Source organism: Amblyraja radiata, chromosome 24, assembly GCF_010909765.2.
Source record: "Amblyraja radiata isolate CabotCenter1 chromosome 24, sAmbRad1.1.pri, whole genome shotgun sequence".
NCBI lineage: Eukaryota > Metazoa > Chordata > Chondrichthyes > Rajiformes > Rajidae > Amblyraja > Amblyraja radiata.
The window spans coordinates 35,633,180-35,654,356 of NC_045979.1; the positions used below are offsets into that span (position 1 = coordinate 35,633,180).

The window sequence follows — 21,177 nt, forward strand, 5'->3', positions numbered from 1 at the left end:
GACTTGGCTCCAGAGAGGAGTCCACGGGTAGCTTTTGGTTTCTAGTTACATAAGAAGAGAGATTTTTAGGAAGGAACTGCAGATGCTGGAAAATCGAAGGTAGACAAAAATGCTGGAGAAACTCAGCGGGTGCAGCAGCATCTGTGGAGCGAAGGAAATAGGTGACGTTTCGGGCCGAAACCCTTCTTCAGACTGAGGAAATAGGCGACGTTTCGGGCCGAAACCCTTGATTGGAACTAGTGTCAAGGGTAATGGGGAGAAGGCAGGAAAATGGGATTAGGAGGCAGTGATCAGCCATGATTGAATGGCGGAGTGGACTCGATGGGCCGAATGGCCTAATTCTACTACTATAATGTAACATGATTTTAAAAAAGTATCCAATTTTTTTCAGGCTGGATATAGAAATGTCTAGCAGGGGTGTTATTTTGACAGACACAAAATGCTAGAGTAACTCAGCAGGACAGGCAGCATGTTGTGTTTAAAAAGGAACTGCAGATGCTGGAAAATCGAAGGTAGACAAAAGTGCTGGAGAAACTCAGCGGGTGCAGCAGCATCTGTGGAGCGAAGGAAATAGGCGACGTTTCGGGCTGAAACCCTTCTTCAGACTGAGGAAATAGGCAACGTTTCGGGCCGAAACCCTTTGGGTTTCGGCCCGAAACGTCGCCTATTTCCTTCGCTCCATAGATGCTGCCTCACCCGCTGAGTTTCTCCAGCGCCTATTTCCTTCGCTCCATAGGTGCTGCCTCACCCGCTGAGTTTCTCCAGCATTTTTGTCCGCCTCAGAATAGAGATTGATGCAACATAGTTGCCTCACTGCTTGTCCACACTTCTGTGCCTCTTGCCCGACGGGAGAGGGGAGAAGATGGAGTTCCTTCCTCCACAGCGATGTAGTGTTGTGGAGGATGAAGGGGGGGGGGGGGGGTCGGGGAACTAAGTGCCGCAATAATGACCGAAACAATATTCAACGTTGCTACATGTCCAGTTTATCTTTGGCCTGGCGCATGGATGGACACATCACGGGACAGATTTGGCCAGCCCCACTTTGTTGTTGCCTCTGTCGAACACAGCGTAGTAATGACCGATGAAGACATCTCCGAGGATCCAGAGGGGCCCAGCGGGAGGGGGGATGTCCATGCCCTGGAACCCACTGGTGCAGAACATTTGTCCCCATTCAGCGGCCTCCTGCACAAGAGACAAAGAGGATTCATGAGTTAATTATGAGAGTGAAGCCACATGCATCCAGGAGGACCAATAGGCAATAGACAATAGGTGCAGGAGTAGGCCATTCGGCCCTTCCATTCAATGTGATCATAGCTGATCATCCCCAATCAGTATCCATTGCCAGAGTGAGCAACAGCGGAAATTGGAGGAACAGCACCTCATATTCCGTCTGGGGACCTTGCGTCCTTATGGCATTAACATTGAATTCTCCCAATTTGGCTAGCCCGTGCTGTCTCCTCCCCTTCCTTAACCCTCTAGCTGTCTCCTCCCACCCTCCCATCCGCCCGCCCTCGGGCTCCTCCTCCTCCTCCCCTTTTCCTTCTCTCTTTCCCCACCCCCCATCAGTCTGAAGAAGGGTTTCGGCCTGAAACGTCGCCCATTTCCTTCGCTCCATAGATGCTGCTGCACCCGCTGAGTTTCTCCAGCATTTTTCCCCAGCAATTTTGTGTACCATCCCCAATCAGTACCCCGTTCCTGCCTTCTCCCCATATCCCCTGACTCCGCTATCTTTAAGAGCTCTATCTAACTCTCTCTTGAAAGTATCCAGAGAACTGGCCTCCACTGAACTGAGGCAGATAATTCCACAGACTCACAACTCTATGTGTGAAAAAGTGTTTCCTCGTCTCCGTTCTAAATGGCTTACCCCTTATTCTTAAATTGTGTGTGGCCCCTACTTCGGGACTCCCCCGACATCGGGAACATGTTTACCGCTGCACCACCGTATCACTCCCTCCCCTCCCCCCCCACCCCACACGTACATAGGCAGCGTTTAGCACGTTGGGACCCTTCTTCAGACTGCTTGCGAGTGGGGGATGTGGTGGTGGGGGGGGGGGGGGGTAAGGAAATTGGGAGGGAGGTGGAGCAGGACAAACCCTGTTCTCTGTGGACTCAAAGAGGTTTTTTCTTCTTGGAAAGAAATGTTAAGGGCCTCGACCCGAAACGTCGCCCATTCCTTCTCTCCAGAGATGCTGCCTGTCCCGCTACAGTGAAAAGCTAGGCACAAAATGCTGGAGTAACTTAATGGGACGGGCAGTGTCTCTGGAGAGAAGGAATGTGTGACGTTTCGGGTCGTGCTGAGTTACTCCAACTTGTTGTGTCTGTCTTCGGACACCGTTCCTTCCCACACAGCCAACCTACCTGAAGTACGTACGCCTCTGGAGGTAGAACGTACTTGACGCCTCCTATGATGAAGGTGATGTCAGGCATGGCGTCTAGACGGTTGCAATCGACGGCTGCCTGTGGAAGCAGAGCGGGATTGTGTTAGAATTAATATCACTGCTTATTGAAACATACAAGATTATTAAGGGCTTGGACACGCTAGAGGCAGGAAACATGTTCCCGATGTTGGGGGGAGTCCAGAACCAGGGTCCACACAGTTTAAGAATAAGGGGTAAGCCATTTAGAACGGAGATGAGGAGACACTTTTTCTCATAGAGAGTTGTAAATCTGTGGAATTCTCTGCCTCAGAGGGCGGTGGAGGCCGGTTCTCTGGATGCTTTCAAGAGAGAGCTGGATAGGGCTCTTAAAGATAGCGGAGTCAGGGGATATGGGGAGAAGGCAGGAACGGGGTACTGATTGGGGATGATCAGCCATGATCACATTGAATGGCGGTGCTGGCTCGAAGGGCCAAATGGTCTCCTCCTGCACCTATTGTCTATTGACCACTACCCATTTCCCAGCTCCCTTGAGCCGCTCCGGATTATCCGTTTTGCCAGACCAACTAGTGTCTGGAAACCGTGACCTCCAGGTTCTGGAACATTCATTCATTCATCATCGTTGAAAACACTAGTGGCGCTGGTTTCCGATGGGAACGATGACGGACGCACCACACATCTCTGTCCTCCAGTTCCTGCGGACCTCCGCTGCTGGAGGTATAGGATTTTGGTGTGTGTGTGTGTGTGTGTTTTATCACCGTTCCTTACAATGCCGTGTACGACAGTGATCGCAACTTCTACTGAAGGTACACAAAAATGCTGGAGAAACTCAACGGGTGAGACAGCATCTATGGAGCGAAGGAATGGGTGACGTTTCGGGTCTCGACCCTTCAGGGTCTTTGGAGTGTGGGGGGAATCCGGTGATCTTGGAGAAAACCCATGACGGACCACGGGGAGAACGTGCAAACTCCGTACAGACAGCACCCGTGGTCGGGATCGAACCCGGGTCTCTGGCGCTGTGAGGCAGCGACTCTACCCGCTGCGCCACCGTGAGGCCCTTGATTCGTGACTCGCGAACCTCGGTCGACGTGACAATATTGAACGCTGGTCAACACCTGTGATAATGTGTCCCGTGTTGATCGACATACCGTCCCGTCACCACTGGTCGCCGCGCCGATCCTGTCCTGAATCACCGCGATACTGCTGGTGGGGCCCGTCAGGAGTGATGTCCCCGTGTCTACAATGGCTTTACATCCACCCTCACACAACACAAGGGCACCCCCCACCTCCACACTGAAACATATGAAACACACACACAAGCATCAGAATGGGAGCAGGAGTTGTCCTAACAGCTGATTGAGTCATTTGCTCAGTTTCTTTCTAGCTTAAAGTTTAGTTTAGATATAATTGTCATTAATTTGCAATTTTCTCACAGAGAGTGGAGGAAACACTTTTTCTCACAGAGAGTGGTGAGTCTGTGAAATTCTCTGGTGGAGGCAGGTTCTCTGGATACTTTCAAGAGAGAGCTAGATAGGGCTCTTATAAATTGCGGAGTCAGGGGATATGGGGAGAAGGCAGGAACGGGGTAATGATTGGGGATGATCAGCCATGATTACATTGAATGGCGGTGCTGGCTCGAAGGGCCGAATGGCCTACTCCTGCACCTATTGTCTATTGTCTATTGTCATAATAGCAAGTATTGTAAAAACATACAAGGAAGTTGATTTGCCATGTACATAATTATACCAAAAAAGCAACAAGACACAAAACTACATAAAAATTAACATAAACATCCACCACAGCGCGCTCCACTACATTCCCCACTGTGATGGAAGGCAATAACGTATTGTCTTCTTCCCTCCTTTTCTCCCTCGAACCATCCGCTATCGGGGCGGTCGAACCATCCGCGATCGGGGCGGTCGAAGCTCCCGCGGCTCGGAGCTCCCGAAGTCGATCCCTAACCAAGGGACCGCCACCTCCACGATGTTAGGCCGCAGCGGGGACGGAGATACGATACGGGAAATGTCGCATCTCCGTCGAGGAAATAGATTTTTTAAAGTTTCCCCACCCCCGCCAAATAATACAAAACTAAAGATACACTCAAACATACATTTTACAACAAACTAAAAACACCAAGAAGGAAAAAGACAAGACAGACCATTGGCGAGGCCGCCATCATGCGGCGCTGCCCGATGGAAACAAGCCCTTCGGCGCACCAAGCCTGCGCAGTTTAGTTTAGTTTAAGGTTTAATGTTTGTTTAAAGTTTAGTTGAGAGATACAACGCAGAAACAGACCCTTCGGCCCACCGAGTCCGTCCCGCACGCTAACACTATCCTACACACACTAGGGACAATTTACAATCTTTACCGAAGCCAATTAGCCTACAAACCTGCACGTCTTTGGAGTGTGGGAGGAAACCGGAGCACCCGGAGAAAACCCACGCAGGTCACGGGGAGAACGTACAAACTCCGTACAGACAACACCCGTGGTCCGGATCGAAATCCCGGGTCTCTGGCGCTGTAAGGCAGCAACTCTACCGCTGTGCCTCAGTGCCACCCCAAGTTTAGAGATACAGCGTGGAAACAGGACTCATCATTTCAAACTGGAAACCAAAATAGGGAACAAACTATTAAAGACCATCGTGACAAAAGTGCAAAACTTATGAGTTTTGTTCGTGGAAGTTAAATATTTTCTTGTAACTTTAGGTTTGGACATCAGTCATGTACTGGAGTATTAATTACGTGTTGTCTTTCCACTGGCTGGATAGCACGCAACAATAAACTAAACTAAACTCAATTAAACTGGCTGGTTAGCAAGCAACAATAAGCTTTTCACTGTACCTCGGTACACGTGACAATACACTAAACTGAACTAAACTAATCTATATTAAGCTAAAGGTAGACAAAAATGCTGGAGAAACTCAGCGGGTAAGGCAGCATCTATGGAGCGAAGGAATAGGTGACGTTTCGGGTCTTCAGTCTGATGTGGGGGGGGGGGGGGGGGAAGATGAAAGGAAGAGGCGGTGACAGTGGGCTGTGGGAGAGCTGGGAAGGGGAGGGGAAGGAGGGAGAAAGCAGGGACTACCTGAAATTAGGGAAGTCAATGTTCAATGTTCATGCCGCTGGGGTGTAAACTATCCAAGTGAAATATGAGGTGCTGCTCCTCCAATTTGCGGTGGGACTCACTCTGGCCGTGGAGGAGGCCAAATTAAACTACATCAAACTAAAGTAACTGGATAGCATGCAGCAATAAACTGTTCACTGTTCCTCAGTACAAGTGACAATACACTAAACTAAACTAAACTTAACTGACTGGGCGCGTGGGAAACAACTGCAGATGCTGGTTTAAATCGAAGATAGACACAAAATGCTGGAGTAACTCAGCGGGACAGGTAGCATCTCTGGAGAGAAGGAATGGGTCATGTTTCGGGTTGAGACCTATCTTCAGACTGGATAGCATGCAACAAAACGCTTTTCATTGTGTCTTGGTATATGTGACAATAAACTAACCAAAAGGAAATTGTGTGACTGCTGTGGTCTGGAGTACAGGAGCATTTCCCTCAGCTGACAATGCACTATTCTATATTTCCTTATCATCATCTGCTTTGGTCTGCCAGATTCACTCGCACCTTACTCTTCCATATCTCTAGTCAAAAGAATGGTCTCGACACGAAACGTCATCTATTCCTTCCGCTGAGTTACTCCAGCACTTTGTGTGCTCTATGCCCCTGTCCCACTTATGCCCCTGTCCCACTTAGGAAACCTGAACGGACACGTCTGGAGACTTTGCGCCCCACACAAGGTTTCCGTGCGGTTCCCGGAGGTTGCAGGTGGTTGCCGGAGGTTGCAGGTAGTGGAAGCAGGTAGGGAGACTGACAAAAACCTCCGGGAACCGCACGGAAACCTTAGGTGGGGCGCAAAGTCTCCAGAGGTTTCCGTTCAGGTTTTCTAAGTGGGACAGGGGCATTAAGATCTGACGAAGGTTCACCACCTGAAGCATCATCTATCCGTGTTCTCCAGAAATGCTACACTGAGTTACCCCGGCACATGGTGTCTTTTTTTGGTAAACCAGCATCTGCAGTTCCTCTTGTCTCAGATACACTGTGCTGTGGTTAGACCTCAGTTTGAGTTTAGTGGATTCATCAGATTGGCACATGACAGGAAAGACATGATTGCCTGTGAGAGATTAGCTCATACAGTAGAGTCCTTTACCACAGAAACAGGCCCTTCGGCCCAACTCATCCATGCTGTCCAAGATGCTGTGGGTTGCCGAGGTAGTTGGATGAAGTGGAAAAAGTTCATCCGTGCATCTCTGGGGCTGTAAGCGCCGTAAGGCATTATCTCTACTTTAGTTTAGTTTAGTTTAGAGATACAGCGCGGAAACAGGCCCTTCGGCCCACCGGGTCCGCGCCGACCAGCGATCCCCGCACACTAACACTATCCTACACACACTAGGGGCAATTTTTACATTTACACCAAGCCAATTAACCTACAAACCTGCACGTCTTTGGAGTGTGGGAGGAAACCGAAGATCTCGGAGAAAACCCACGCAGGTCACGGCAAGAGCGTACAAACTCCGTACAGACAGCGCCCGTGGTCAGGATCGAACCTGGGTCTCTGGAGCTGCATTCGCTGTGAGGCAGCAACTCTACCGCTGCGCCACCGTGCCGCCCATAATCAATTGAAGGAAAATAATGTAAAGAAGCCTGTACGGAGTTTGTACGTTCTCCCCGTGACCTGCGTGGGTTTTACTCCGAGATCTTCGGTTTCCTCTCACACTCCAAAGACGTGCAGGTTTGTAGGTTAATTGGCTTGGTGTAAATGTAAAAATTGTCCCTAGTGTTAGTGTGCGGGGATCGCTGGACAGCACGGACCCGGTGGGCCGAAGGGCCTGTTTCCGTGCTGTATCTCTAAACTAAACTAAACTAAACTAAACATGTAAAGAAATAGGAAGATTAGATCTTGGAAACTAAACCAGACTGATTCCTGGGATGTCAGGACTTTCATATGAAGAAAGACTGGATAGACTCGGTTTGTACTCGCTAGAATTTAGGAGATTGAGGGGGGATCTTATAGAAACTTACAAAATTCTTATGGGGTTGGACAGGCTAGATGCAGGAAGATTGTTCCCGATGTTGGGGAAGTCCAGGACAAGGGGTCACAGCTTAAGGATAAGGGGGAAATCCTTTAGGACCGAGATGAGAAGAAACTTTTTCACACAGAGTGGTGAATCTGTGGAATTCTCTGCCACAGAGGGTAGTCGAGGCCAGTTCATTGGCTATATTTAAGAGGGAGTTAGATGTGGCCCTTGTGGCTAAAGGGATCAGGGGGTATGGAGAGAAGGCAGGTATGGGATACTGAGTTGGATGATCAGCCATGATCATATTGAATGGCGGTGCAGGCTCGAAGGGCCGAATGGCCTACTCCTGCACCTATTTTCTATGTATCTATGTATCTATGAAAGACTTGTACTATTTGGCCATTCTCATTAACTCCAACTACTCTAAATGCAGGAACTACTGCCATCTAATGGTGTGCAGTAAAACTGCAATCCCCTGCTTCCTGCACTGACAAATATATGGAGAGTTCAATTATGTTTGGGATAGGAAGGAACTGCAGATGTTGGTTTACACCAAAGATAGACACAAAATGCTGGAGTAACTCAGCGGGACAGGCAGCGTCTCTGGAGAGAAGGAGTAGGTTGCTTTTCTGATCGAGACCCTTCTTCAGACTGAGAGTCAGGGGTCTCCTAATCTGAGGAAGGACATTCTTGCCATAGAGGGAGTGCAGAGAAGGTTCACCAGACTGATTCCTGGGATGTCAGGACTTTCATATGAAGAAAGACTGGATAGACTCGGCTTGTACTCACTAGAATTTAGGAGATTGAGGGGGGATCTTATAGAAACTTACAAAATTCTTAAGGGGTTGGACAGGCTAGATGCAGGAAGATTGTTCCCGATGTTGGGGAAGTCCAGGACAAGGGGTCACAGTTTAAGGATAAGGGGGAAATCTTTTAGGACTGAGATGAGAAAAACATTTTTCACACAGACAGTGGTGAATCTGTGGAATTCTCTGCCACAGAATGTAGTTGAGGCCAGTTCATAGAAACATAGAAATTAGGTGCAGGAGTAGGCCATTCGGCCCTTCGAGCCTGCACCGCCATTCAATATGATCATGGCTGATCATCCTATCCTGATCATTGGCTATATTTAAGAGGGAGTTAGATGTGGCCCTTGTGGCTAAAGGGATCAGGGGGTATGGAGAGAAGGCAGGTACAGGATACTGAGTTGGATGATCAGCCATGATCATATTGAATGGCGGTGCAGGCTCGAAGGGCCGAATGTTTCTATGTTTCTATGAGAGGTATGTAAAGACACAAAGATCAAATGAAAGGTGTGAAAAGAACAAATCAAAGTCAGTTTGGTTTAGTTTAGAGATACAGCAAGGAAACAGACCCTTCGGCCCACCGAGTCTGCACAGACCATCGATCAGAAAGTGCTGGGGTAACTCAGCGGGTGAGGCAGCATCTCAGGAGAGAAGGAATGGGCGACGTTTCGGGTTGAGACCCTTCTTCAGTCTCGACCCGAAACGTCAGCCATTCCTTCGCTCCATAGATGCCGCCTCACCCGCTGAGTTTCTCCAGCATTTTGTGTCTACCTTCGATTTTATCCAGCATCTGCAGTTCTTTCCCACACCGACCTGAATATAACGTTAGTTGCAGAGAGAAGGTGTCCTTTTTATGTATTAACCAGCATCTGCTGATGAGTTTAGTTTAGTTTAGTTTAGTTTAGAGATACAGTGTGTCAACAGGCCCTTCGGCCCACCAGGTCCGTGCCAACCTATGATCACACTAGCTCTATCCTACACACTAGGGACAATTTACCAAAGCCAATGAACATACAAACCCACACGTCTTAGGATTGATTGTGGAGGATGGGTAGGTGGAGGGGGGGGGGGGGTAGGTGGAAGGGAGGTGGAGGCTAGACAAATCCTGGCCACGTCTGGACTTTGACCAATCATCTGCCCACCAGACGGCGGAAGGGTCCGGCGGCCAGACCATGCGCGAGCAGTGCCGGCGTTTACCCGTCTAGCCGGATTTGCCAGTATCCTTGGTGGGTTACAGGAACCCAGTGGAGTTCCCCGGTGAAATGAGAAATATCGAATCCGCCAAAAACGATCTCGCTGCCCGACTCATCGTTGGGGTTCCTGGGAAGGGGGAAAAAAACAACAAAAAGAGAAATTCTTTAAAACCTTTAAAACTAAAGACGTTTGTTCAAATGTTAGATAGATAGATCATAGAAAATAGATGCAGGAGGAGGCCATTCGGCCCATCGAGCGAGCAGCGCCATTCATTGTGATCATGGCTGATCGTCCCCAATCAATAACCTGTGCCTGCCTTCTCCCCATATCCCTTGACTCCACTAGCCCCTAGAGCTCTATCTTACTCTCTCTTAAATCCATCCAGTAATTTAGCCTCCACTGCCCTCTGTGGCAGAGAATTTCACAAATTCACAACTCTCTGGGTGAAAATGTTTTTTTCTCACCTCAGTCTTAAATGGCCTCCCCTTTATTCTAAGACTGTGGCCCCTGGTTCTGGACTCACCCAACATTGGGAACATTTTTCCTGCATCTAGCCTGTCCAGTCCTTTTAAAATGTTATATGTTTCTATAAGATCCCCCTCATCCTTCTAAACTCCAGTAAATACAAGCCTAGTTTTTTCAATCTTTCCTCATATGTTGCTCAAGGTAGACACAAAATGCTGGAGACTGACCTCCCCCCCCCCCCTCGAGGTCGAGGATGATGTTCTACATTCTGTTATTTTAATGGACTCTCAGGTGGCTTATGAGTCCAATCCTGGCTTTGAAAGTTCTATGGTATCATAGAAACATGGAAACATAGAGAATAGGTGCAGGAGTAGGCCATTCAGCCCTTCGAGCCAGCACCGCCATTCAATAGGATCATGGCTGATCATCCAAAATCACTACCCCATTCCTGCCTTCGCCCCATATCCCCTGATTCCTTTAGCCCTTAGAGCTAAATCTAACTCTCTCTTGAAAACATCCAGTGAATCGGCCTCCACTGCCTTCTGTGGCAGAGAATTCCACAGATTCACAACTCTCTGGGTGAAATTTTTTTTCCTCATCTCAGTCCTAAATGTCCGACCCCTTATTCTTCAACTGTGTGTGACCCCTGGTTCTGGACTCCCCCAGCATCGGGACAATTTTTCCTGCGTCTAGCCTGTCCAATCCCTACCATATCGTGTGGTCTATGAACGTATTTCAGCAGGTCTAGTCTGCACTGGTGTGTTGTACCTGGAGAGGAAGACAGAGAACAGGGGGAGGGCCACCAGGTCTTCTGCCATCATGTTGTCGAACACCGTAGTGGCGTCGGCTGCGGCGATGGATGGGTAGGCCAGACCGAGGATGCCATCGAACGGGGAATGCTCGAAGGTGGCGCCTGGCTCTGTCACGCTCTCACCAAATATCTGGCCCACCACGGAGAGACCTTCAACCTACACACAGGAGACAACACCAGAGTTTCCATCAGTCCGAGGGGCCACCCCCCCATTGTACCAGTACTGTACGGTACACTATTGGTCACATGTACCAGGGTGGCACGGTGGCGCAGCGGTAGAGTTGCTGCCTCACAGCGCCAGAGAACCGGGTTCGATCCCGACTACGGGCGCTGTCTGTACGGAGTTGGTACGTTCTCCCCGTGACCTGCGTGGGTTTTCTCCGAGATCTTCGGTTTCCTCCCACACTCCAAAGACGTACAAGTATACGTCAACACTAAGATGCACTCAGATAAGCATCTCAGATGCAGTACAAGTGTACAGCAGCAGTACACTCAGACAGTGGACAGAGTCGCCAGTTAAATGCCCTTTACAAGTAGGTATGTTACAAGACTTACCTTCAGCGGCGCTGCAATTCTGCCACTGGCCGTGTGCGCAATTTTGGCGCCTTTGAGGGGGGGGGGCGGGGTTAAAACGCGGTTTTCTCCTACCTTGTCCTGGATTATATTTGGTTGGAGTGCAAGCTTTTGCTGAAGAATCGTTCCAACGGGCGTTCTGTGTATTTTTTTTTTCATAGCCCGACTAGTTCAGCGCTGGAGTAATTTTAAAATCAGCTTCTAAAGCCGTCAACGCCGACAACGGGGACGGATTTCACGTACGGGACAGGTAAAGGAAAGCCGTTTATTTTATGTATAAAAGTGCTCCTTAAGATGCCTTTAATTCACATTTTACATTGCGAAACGGTGATTTTTTTCCCCCATACGAACCGGCAGTATTTTTCCTGCCGTCATGGGGTTTAAATTCACCGCAAACCGCAACGTTCCAAATGATCGCGTTCCAGAAAAACCCACTCGCAAGATGATTTAAATGGCCATTAATTTGCAGGCATTAAACATTCCTTCCATTTGGCCTATAAATCCATGACAATGAGATTTATAAATTATGTTATATTGTGAATTCTTGTGTGAATGTTATTTGGACACTTAGGCTATTTAAAAATGTTAATCTATTCTTAAGAAATTGATAGATGTTTAGATCTAGTTATTGAATTTTGTAATTAGCTACAATTAGGTAACTAACTATATGCTTTAATTTCAAGTCATCTAAGTAAGATTGTTTCATATTTGTTTCAGAATGCTTCAATCTATAATAACTGAAAATTTCTTTCAGTTCTCTTAATTTTTAAGAAAGTTATGGCCTTTTGACTGTTCTCGATCACAGCTTTTGTGTTAAGTCAATGGAAAAGCAATAGGGAACAAGATGCTAATTTCCGAGTATGAAAATGGCCATAACTTTTTTAATACTGAAGATATGAAAGTGAATTAGGTGTCAAATTAAACTTCTTTTTATGCTTTATCTGATGGGATAAATTACAGACTTGATTTTTAAAATCTCAAATTTTTGTGACGTTGCTATTACAAGTCCCAGTTGTTGCCGGGATCTTGGCTTAACCGGGAGGGGTTGCAGGGGTGGTCCTGGCCAAGCCTAGCCGTTGGTGTCCTCCACCACTGTAGTCCTCCAGTACTCCCCCCATCGAGGCCCTGCACCCCCTCCCTCCCACAGCCCGACTGCTAACCGGCCCTCGAAGGTGGTCCCTCGATCCGCGGTGGGCCAGACCCCGGTCTGTCGGCGCTGTGAGGCAGCAACACCCCCCCCACAGCAGAGACGGGTGGAAGGACACTTCTGAACCAGACCGCCACATCTCAGAACAGTTACTCACGTTCACTGTGTCCATTCCAAGAACTCCGGAGAGGCTGCCCGTACCATAATGGATCGAGAACGGGCGGCCATCTCTCTTGTACGTCGAGGAGTTCTCTGGGATAAATTTGTTGTGTTGCTCTGTGTAGATCAACCATATTAATCGCTGTCAATATAACCTTCACCACATATATTATGCATGTTACACATTCCACTATGTAAACCAGTCCGGGATTTGAGTAGGAATGCAGTTATTATGCCCCTGTCCCACTTAGGAAACCTGAACGGAAACCTCTGGAGACTTTGCGCCCCTCCCAAGGTTTCTGTGCAGTTCCCGGAGGTTTTTGTCAGTCTCCCTACCTGCTTCCACTACCTGCAACCTCCGGCAACCACCTGCAACCTCCGGGAACCGCACGGAAACCTTGGGTGGGGTGCAAAGTCTCCAGAGGTTTCCGTTCAGGTTTCCTAAGTGGGACAGGGGAATTATTACTGATAACAGCCTGCTTGTTCATTAGCATGACAGTCTGTAAGATGCTGCAACAAGTGCAACAGTATGTATTGTTCTCTCTGCATGGGTTTTAATAAATGCTATGTGGTTCAGCTAATACTTTGTCATGGTTTGATTACAAGACAGTCTGCAAAAGGCAAAAGGAAGAAACTTTCACACCTGGGACCCGGAACTTCTGTCAGTTCTACCTTCAATCTTAGACACAGAAATGTTGGAGTAACTCAGCGGGACAGGCAGCATCTCTGGAGAGAAGGAATGGGTGACGTTTCGGGTCGAGACACTTTTTCAGAGTCTGAAGAAGTGCCTCAACCCGAAACGTCACCCATTCCTTCTCCCCAGAGATGCTGCCTGTCCTGCTGAGTTACTCCAGCACTTTGTGTCTATCTTCGCTTTAAACCAGCATCTGCAGTTCCTTCCTCAATCTTCACAACTGGGGCATTAGTCCACAGTATTGATGGGTTATGGCCGCGTATACTGAGATAGCGTGGGAAGTTTTTATTGGTGTGTGATCCTGTCAAAGCAGACCACACATGAGTGTAATCATAAACTAATTGGAGGAAGGACATTCTTGCTATTGAGGGAGTGCAGCGTAGGTTTACAAGGTTAATTCCCGGGATGGCGGACTGTCATATGCTGAGAGAATGGAGCAGCTGGGCTTGTATTCTCTGGGCTTCAGAAGGATGAGAGGATATCTTATTAAAACGTATAAGATTATTAAGGGGTACACAAAAATGCTGGAGAAACTCAGCGGGTGCAGCAGCATCTATGGAGCGAAGGAAATAGGCAACGTTTCGGGCCGAAACCTTCTTCAGACTATTATTACTGGTTTGGACATGCTAGAAGCAGGAAACATGTTCCCGATGTTGGGGGAGTCCAGAACCAGGGGCCACAGTTTAAGAATAAGGGGTAAGCTATTTAGACGAGGAGACACTTTTTCTCACAGAGAGTGGTGAGTCTGTGGAATTCTCTGCCTCAGAGGGCGGTGGAGGCGGGTTCTCTGGATGCTTTCAAGAGAGAGCTAGGTAGGGCTCTTAAAGATATCGGAGTCAGGGTATATGGGGAGAAGGCAGGAACGGGGTACTGATTGAGGATGATCAGCCATGATCACATTGAATGGCGGTGCTGGCTCGAAGGGCCGAATGGCCTCCTCCTGCACCTATTGTCTATTGTCTATTGACTCTATAACGTGTCAACTTTAAACTTTGCCCCTCTCACCCTAAGGCTACAGTATGTCCTCTAGTATATGATACTTCCACCCCGTGATAGTCGGGGTGTGCGGTGCCTCTGACTGTACTTACTGCAGGCTGCACTGTAGCAGTAGATGGATGGCACCCACAGGTTGGATGAGCCGGTGTCAAATACGACTGTGAAGTTCTGTGGCGGTGTGCCGATGGAAATGATCCCTGCGTACTGCGTCTGGCGAGAAAGGTGAACATCCCAGTCAATCTGGCAGTCGGTGAGCAGGAGTCAAGAACACAGCAAAATAGGAGCAGAGAAAGTTCACTAAATATCCCGAGCCTGGTGCTCCGTTCAGTATGAAAGATAGACACAAAATGCTGGAGTAACTCAGTGGGACAGGCAGCGTAACTGGAGAGAAGCAATGGGTGGCTTTTCGGGTCCGGACCCTTCTCCAGGGTCCTTGTTCCTTCCTACGCCTCCATTCAGACAAAAGACAATCGACAATAGGTGCAGGAGTAGGTCATTCGGCCCTTTGAGCCAGCACCGCCATTCATTGTGATCATGGCTGATCACCCCGTTCCTGCCTTCTCCCCATATCCCCTGACCCTGCTATCTTTAAGAGCTCTATTTAGCTCTCTCTTGAAAGCCTCCAGAGTATTGGCCTCCACTGCCTTCTGAGACAGAGAATTCCACAGATTCACAATTCTCTGTGTGAAAAAGTGTTTCCCCATCTCCGTTCTAAATGGCTTACCCCTTATTCTTAAACTGTGTGCGGCCCCTGGTTCTGGACTCCCCCAACATCGGGAACATGTTTCCTGCCTCTAGCGTGTCCAAACCCTTAACAATCTTACATGTATCTCAACCCTCTCATCCTTCTAAACTCTAGAGTGTACAAGCCCAGCCGCTCCATTCTATCAGCACATGACAGTCCCGCCATCCCGGGAATTAACCTCGTGAACCTACAGGCCCTCAATAGCAAGAATGTCCTTCCTCAAATTTGGGGACCAAAACTGCACACAGGTGTGATCTCACTGGGGCCCTGTACAACTGCAGAAGGACCTCTTTGCTCCTATACTCAACTCCTCTTCTTATGAAGGCCAACATGCCATTCGCTTTCTTCACTGCCTGCTGTACCTGCATGCTTACCTTCAGTGACTGATGAACAAGGACCCCCAGATCCCGTTGTACTTCCCCTTTTCCATTTAATATGATCACGGCTGATCTATCCCAGCGCTCAACTCCTCACCTCAACCAGTTCCCTGGAACCATCGATCCCCTCATTTTGCTTTTAAGCATACAGCATGGAAACAGGCCCTTCGGCCCACCGAGTCCACACTGACCATTGATCACCCATTCACACTAGTTCTATGTTATCTCACATTCCCATCCACTCCTTACACACACATAGGGAGGCAATTTACAGAGGGCCCATTAACCTACAAACCTGCTCGTTATAGAGTGATACAGTGTGGAAACTTCAGCCCAAATTGCCCACACTGGCCAACATGCCCCCCTCTACACTAGCCTCACCCATATCAGCATTTAGCCCATATCCCTCCAAACCTGTCCTATCCATGTACCAGTCTAACAGTGTGATAGTACCTGCCTTTTGGGATGTGGGAGGAAACCGGAGCTCCCGCAGAAAATCCACACGGTCGCAGGGAGAATGTGCAAACTTTACACACAGACCAATGCCACCTGACCTGCTGAGTTCCTCCAGCACTTTGTGTTTTTTGTCTAGGTTCCAGCATCTGCTGTTCTTGATGTGTCTAAAGAAGGGTCTCGACCTGAAACGCCAGCCATTCCTTCTCTCCAGGGATGCTGCCTGTCCCGCTGAGTTACTCCAGCATTTTGAGTCATTCTTTATTTATTTTTAGTGTTTTGAGATACAGCGCGGAAACAGGCCCTTCGGCCCACCGAGTCCGTGCCGACCAGCGATCCCCACACCTTAACACTACCCAACACACACTAGGGACAATTTACAATGATACCAAGCCAATTAACCTACAAACCTGTACGCCAGGGGTCGGCCCACGGGTGTATTTGTTTTCAATTAGTGCCAGGGCTCGCAGGCAACTTGCGCATTACAGCCAGTCCCGGGGCAGTGCAGGCGAAAAACAACGCCAAGTGTCACACTAGTTAGTACGTATTATTACTAATGTATGTATTATTAGTATGTATTATTACTAATTACTAATTTAGTTAGTATGTATCATTATTACCTCCGTTTATTAACCATGGCGATGGATGTGGCCAGCCATCCGTTCATAGACATGGGTCCTGGCCCCCATGCAGAACAAGGTTGCCGACCCCTGCTGTACGCCTTTGGAGTGTGGGAGGAAACTCGAGATCCCAGAGAAATTAGTCCGGGTGTCAGGGGTTACGGTGAGAAGGCAGGAGAATGAGAGGGAAAGATAGATCAGCCATCAACGAATGGCGGAGTAGACTTGATGGACCGAATGGCCTAAATGCTCCTGCCACTTATGAGCTTATGAACATGAAAACCCAGGTCACAGGGAGAACATACAAACTCCATAGAGTCAGCACCCATAGTCAGGATCGAACCCAGGTCTCTGTCGCTGTAAGGCAGCAACTCTACCGCTGCGCCACCGTACGGGCCTGCATGATCGACTGGGCTTGTTTTCACTGGAATTTAGAAGGATGAGAGGGTATCTTATAGAAACATGTCAAATTCTTATGGGATTAGACGGGCTAGATGCAGGAGAAATGTTCCCGATGTTGGGGCAGCCCAGAACCAGAGGCCACAGTGTAAGAATAAGTGTTAGACCATTTAGGACTGAGATGAGGAAAAACATTTTCACCCAGAGAGTTGTGAATCTGTGGAATTATTTGCCACAGAAGGCAGTGGAGGCCAATTCACTGGAGGTTTTCAAGAGAGAGTTAGACAGAGCTCTTGGGGCTAACGGAATCAAGGGATATGGGGAGAAAGCAGGAACGGGGTACTGATTCTGGATGATCAGCCATGATCTCATTGAATGGCGGTGCTGGTTCGAAGGACCGTATGGCCTACTCCTACACCTATTGTCTTTGTTTGTACATTGTTCTGAAGACCCAGGCTGCTGTATGTAACTTACATCCATGTAGTTGAGAAGAGGTTCAGTCGATGTCTGCAGTGTGGAACATTGTTGAGTGTTGCCGCGTTGGATCAGATCCAACTTGTTGTGCTCCCAGAATTCCGGCAGCATCCCTTTCTCCCTCATCCTTTGCCGGATCGACTTGTGCCTCTTCAGTGGAATTCTGTGGAGACACCATGGAAAAACAAATTGGCACATGGATATGCAGTGAATGGAGGGATATGGATCACATGCACATTGATATGGTTACTTACTTGCAGGCAATTGAACCATCCTATCACCAACTAGAGAGCAGTCCTGATCTTCCATTTTGTAGAGGAAACAGGCCCTTCGGCCCAACTTGCCCAACATATCCCAGCTATACTTGCCCCACATGCCCACGTTTGGTCCATATCACTCCAAACCTGTCCGATCCGTGCAACTGTCCAACTGTTTCCTAAACCTTGGGATAGTCCCAGCCTCAAATATCTCCTCTGGCAGCTCATTCCATACACCCACTACACTTTGTGTGAAAAAGTTACCCCTCAGACTCCTATTAATTATTTTCCCCTTCATAGAAACATAGAAACATAGACAATAGGTGCAGGAGTAGGCCATTCGGTCCTTCGACCCTGTATCGCCATTCAATATGATCATGGCTGATCAACCAACTCAGTATCCTGTACCTGCCTTCTCTCCATACCCCCCTGATCCCTTTAGCCACAAGGACCACATCTAACTCCCTCTTAAATATAGCCAATGAACTGGCCTCAACTACCTTCTGTGGCAGAGAGTTCCAGAGATTCACCACTCTCTGTGTGAAAAATGTTTTTTTCACATCTCGGTCCTAAAGGATTTCCCATTTATCCTTAAACTGTGACCCCTTGTTCTGGACTTCCCCAACATCGGGAACATTCTTCCTGCATCTAGCCTGTCCAACCCCTTAAGAATTTTGTAAGTTTCTGTAAGATCCCCCCTCAATCTTCTAAATTCTAGCGAGTACAAGCCAAGTCTATCCAGTCTTTCTTCATATGGAAGTCCTGACATCCCAGGAATCAGTCTGGTGAACCTTCTCTGTACTCCCTCTATGGCAAGAGACCAAAACTGTACGCAATACTCCAGGTGTGGTCTTCAACCTATGTCCTCTGGTCCTCGATTCACCTACTCTGGGCAAGAGACTCTGAGAGGAAGAGTCCCGACCCGAAACGTCACCCATTCCTTCTCTCCAGAGATGCTGCCTTTCCCGCTGAGTTACTTCAGCATTTTGTGTCTATCTTCGGTTTAAACCAGCATCTGCAGTTCCCTCCTACACATTTCATCTACCCGATCTATTCCTCTCATGATTTTATACGCATCATGTACATATTATACACATCTACATCATTGGAGACCCTCGGACTATATTTAATCGGACTTTACTGAACTTTATCATGCACCAAACATTATTCCCGTTATCCTGTATCTGTACTCTGAGGATCCAGGTCTCTGGTGCTCTACCAGAATATGTAAGCCATTTAGAACGGAGATGAGGAAACACTTTTTCATCCAGAGAGTTGTGAATCTGTGGAATTCTCTGCCTCAAAAGGCGGTGGAGGCCAATTCTCTGGATGCTTTCATGAAAGAGTTAGATAGAGCTCTTAAAAATAGCGGAGTCAAAGGATATGGGGAGAAGGCAGGAACGGGGTACTGATTGTGGATGTTCAGCCATGATCATAGAGAATGGCAGTGCTGGCTCAATAGGCAATAGACAATAGACAATAGATGCAGCTGGCCATTCGGCCCCTCGAAGATTTTCTCCGGGTGCTCCGGTTTCCTCTCACACTCCAAAGACACACAGATTTGTAGGTTAATTGGCTTCTGTAAATTGTGAATTGTCCTTAATACGTAGGATAGTGCTCGTGTAAAGGGTGATTGTTGGTCAGCGCAGACTTGTTGGGCCAAAGGGCCTGTTTTCTCACTGTATCTTTAAAGTCTAAAGTCTAAGGTCATAAAGTGTAGTGTAAACGGGCGATCGATGGTCGGCAGGGACTCGGTGGGCCAAAGGGCCTGTTTCCACGCTGTGTCTGTGAACTAAACTAAACTAAAAACTAACTAGTGTGAATGGGCGATCAATAGTTTACTTAAATATTTATTTTATTAGAAGCAGTTGTACAAGGAGAAAGTAATCGACATAACAGTTATACAATTTTCGTACAGCCTCGGTTTTAACATTTTATAAACTAATAACTAAATCGGAAAAAAGAAAAAAGGAAAAAAGGGAAAGGAAGAAGAAAAGAAAAAGAAAAGAAAGAATTTCGAAAAAGACACGAAAGAGAAAAAGGAAAAACCCCTGAACTAACGAAGAAGTGAAACAAGTAAGTAAGTAAGTAAGTTTATTGGCCAAGTATTCACATACAAGGAATTTGCCTTGGTGCTCCGCCCACAAGTAACAACATGACATACAGTGACAGTCACGAATAGCTCAGAAAACACTAAGCATTACTAATAATAATCTTTGTAGGGTTTTCACAGACGACACAAAAGAACAAACACATACAAAACAGCAAGGAGCAGTACACCGTGGCTGTCATCGTTGGCACCAGCAGCAGCAAGCAGCAGCAAGCAGAAGCGGAGATATATCACACTACCCTTCCCTACGCCCGCTCACCCGACCCTAGCGTCCGTTTTGTATTTATGTTCAACCATTATGTTGTTGAAGAAATTCAATGAAAGGAGACCATATTTTGGAAAATTGTTTGTCGGTCAAAACCAGCCTTATTATTTCTAGATGTAGTGTCTCGGTCATTTGTGTAATCCACATCTTCACTGTAGGGACTGTTATCTTTTTCCAGAATTTAAGTACAAGTTTTTCCGCGGCTATTAAACCATAGTCAACGAAGCGTCTTTGAGATATCGTTAGATTAGGGCAGCCCTCTGACATTCCTAATATTATTGATTTTGAATCTGACTCCAATTGAATTTTAAGTGTTTTAGAAATTATATTGAATATTCCCGTCTGGAAGTTTTGTATTTTTATACAGGATACAAAAGAGTGAGTTAGGGTGGCTTCTTGGAAGTGACATTTATCACAGAGAGGGGAGACTGTTGGGAAGATCTTGTTCAATTTGGTCTTTGAGTAGTATAACCTGTGCAATCCTTTAAATTGTATCAGACAATGCCTGGCATTTAAAGAACAGTAGTGTAAGTATTGTAGGCTTTCCACCCATATATCTTTCGAAATGGGTAGACCCAGCTCGTCCTCCCATGCTCGCCTATACATCTCAGAGGGTGGGGTGTCAATACTTAGAAGAGTGTTATAAATGTAAGATATCAACTTAATGTATCGGCCTGTCTATTCAAACAATCGTCTAATATATCTGGACCCATAAGAGGACAGTCTTATGTATATGTTGTCACATAATCTCGGATTTGAAGGCATCTAAACAAATTGTTGGCATTCAAGTGATTTTTCTCCTGTAGTTCTTGAAAAGAAGAGAGAGTCCCCTTCTTATAGAGGTCTCCCACAGTGTTAATTCCCAGGTTCTTCCATTGAAAAAACACCATATCTAAAGTAGACGGTTTAAACAAAGGATTATTTGCAATAGGGAGAAGGAGAGACATATTTCTCAATTTAAGACTGAATTTCAGCTGTTTCCAGATATGGATAGTACTATGTCTTATCGGATTTTGCTCATAGAAACATAGAAACATAGAAAATAGGTGCAGGAGTATGCCATTCGGCCCTTTGAGCCTGCACCGCCATTCAATATGATCATGGCTGATCATCCAACTCAGTATCCCGTACCTGCTTTCTCTCCATACCCTCTGATCCCCTTAGCCACAAGGGCCAC

General features: G+C 47.4%; 1 protein-coding gene across 1 annotated transcript; it reads right to left on the minus strand.

Moving 5' to 3' along the window:
• Nucleotides 1-1,014: 1,014 nt before the first annotated feature.
• Nucleotides 1,015-17,566, minus strand: LOC116986639 (cathepsin E-like). The gene is made up of 8 exons (XM_033042216.1): nucleotides 17,369-17,566; nucleotides 14,393-14,510; nucleotides 12,609-12,727; nucleotides 10,689-10,888; nucleotides 9,459-9,581; nucleotides 3,524-3,668; nucleotides 2,359-2,457; nucleotides 1,015-1,182 (listed from the first exon to the last, which is right to left on the minus strand). The coding sequence occupies exons 1-8, from the start codon at nucleotides 17,564-17,566 to the stop codon at nucleotides 1,015-1,017; spliced, it is 1,170 nt and encodes a 389-aa protein (XP_032898107.1).
• Nucleotides 17,567-21,177: the final 3,611 nt, after the last annotated feature.

Coding starts and splice junctions, on each gene's coding strand:
- LOC116986639 (XM_033042216.1), bottom strand. CDS start 17,566: ATGTGCCAATTTGTTTTTCCATGGTGTCTCCACAGAATTCCACTGAAG. Junction 14,511..17,368: donor CTCTTCTCAACTACATGGAT/GTAAGTTACATA, acceptor CTTTCTCGCCAG/ACGCAGTACGCAGGGATCAT. Junction 10,889..12,608: donor TTGGAATGGACACAGTGAAC/GTGAGTAACTGT, acceptor TCCTGTGTGTAG/GTTGAAGGTCTCTCCGTGGT.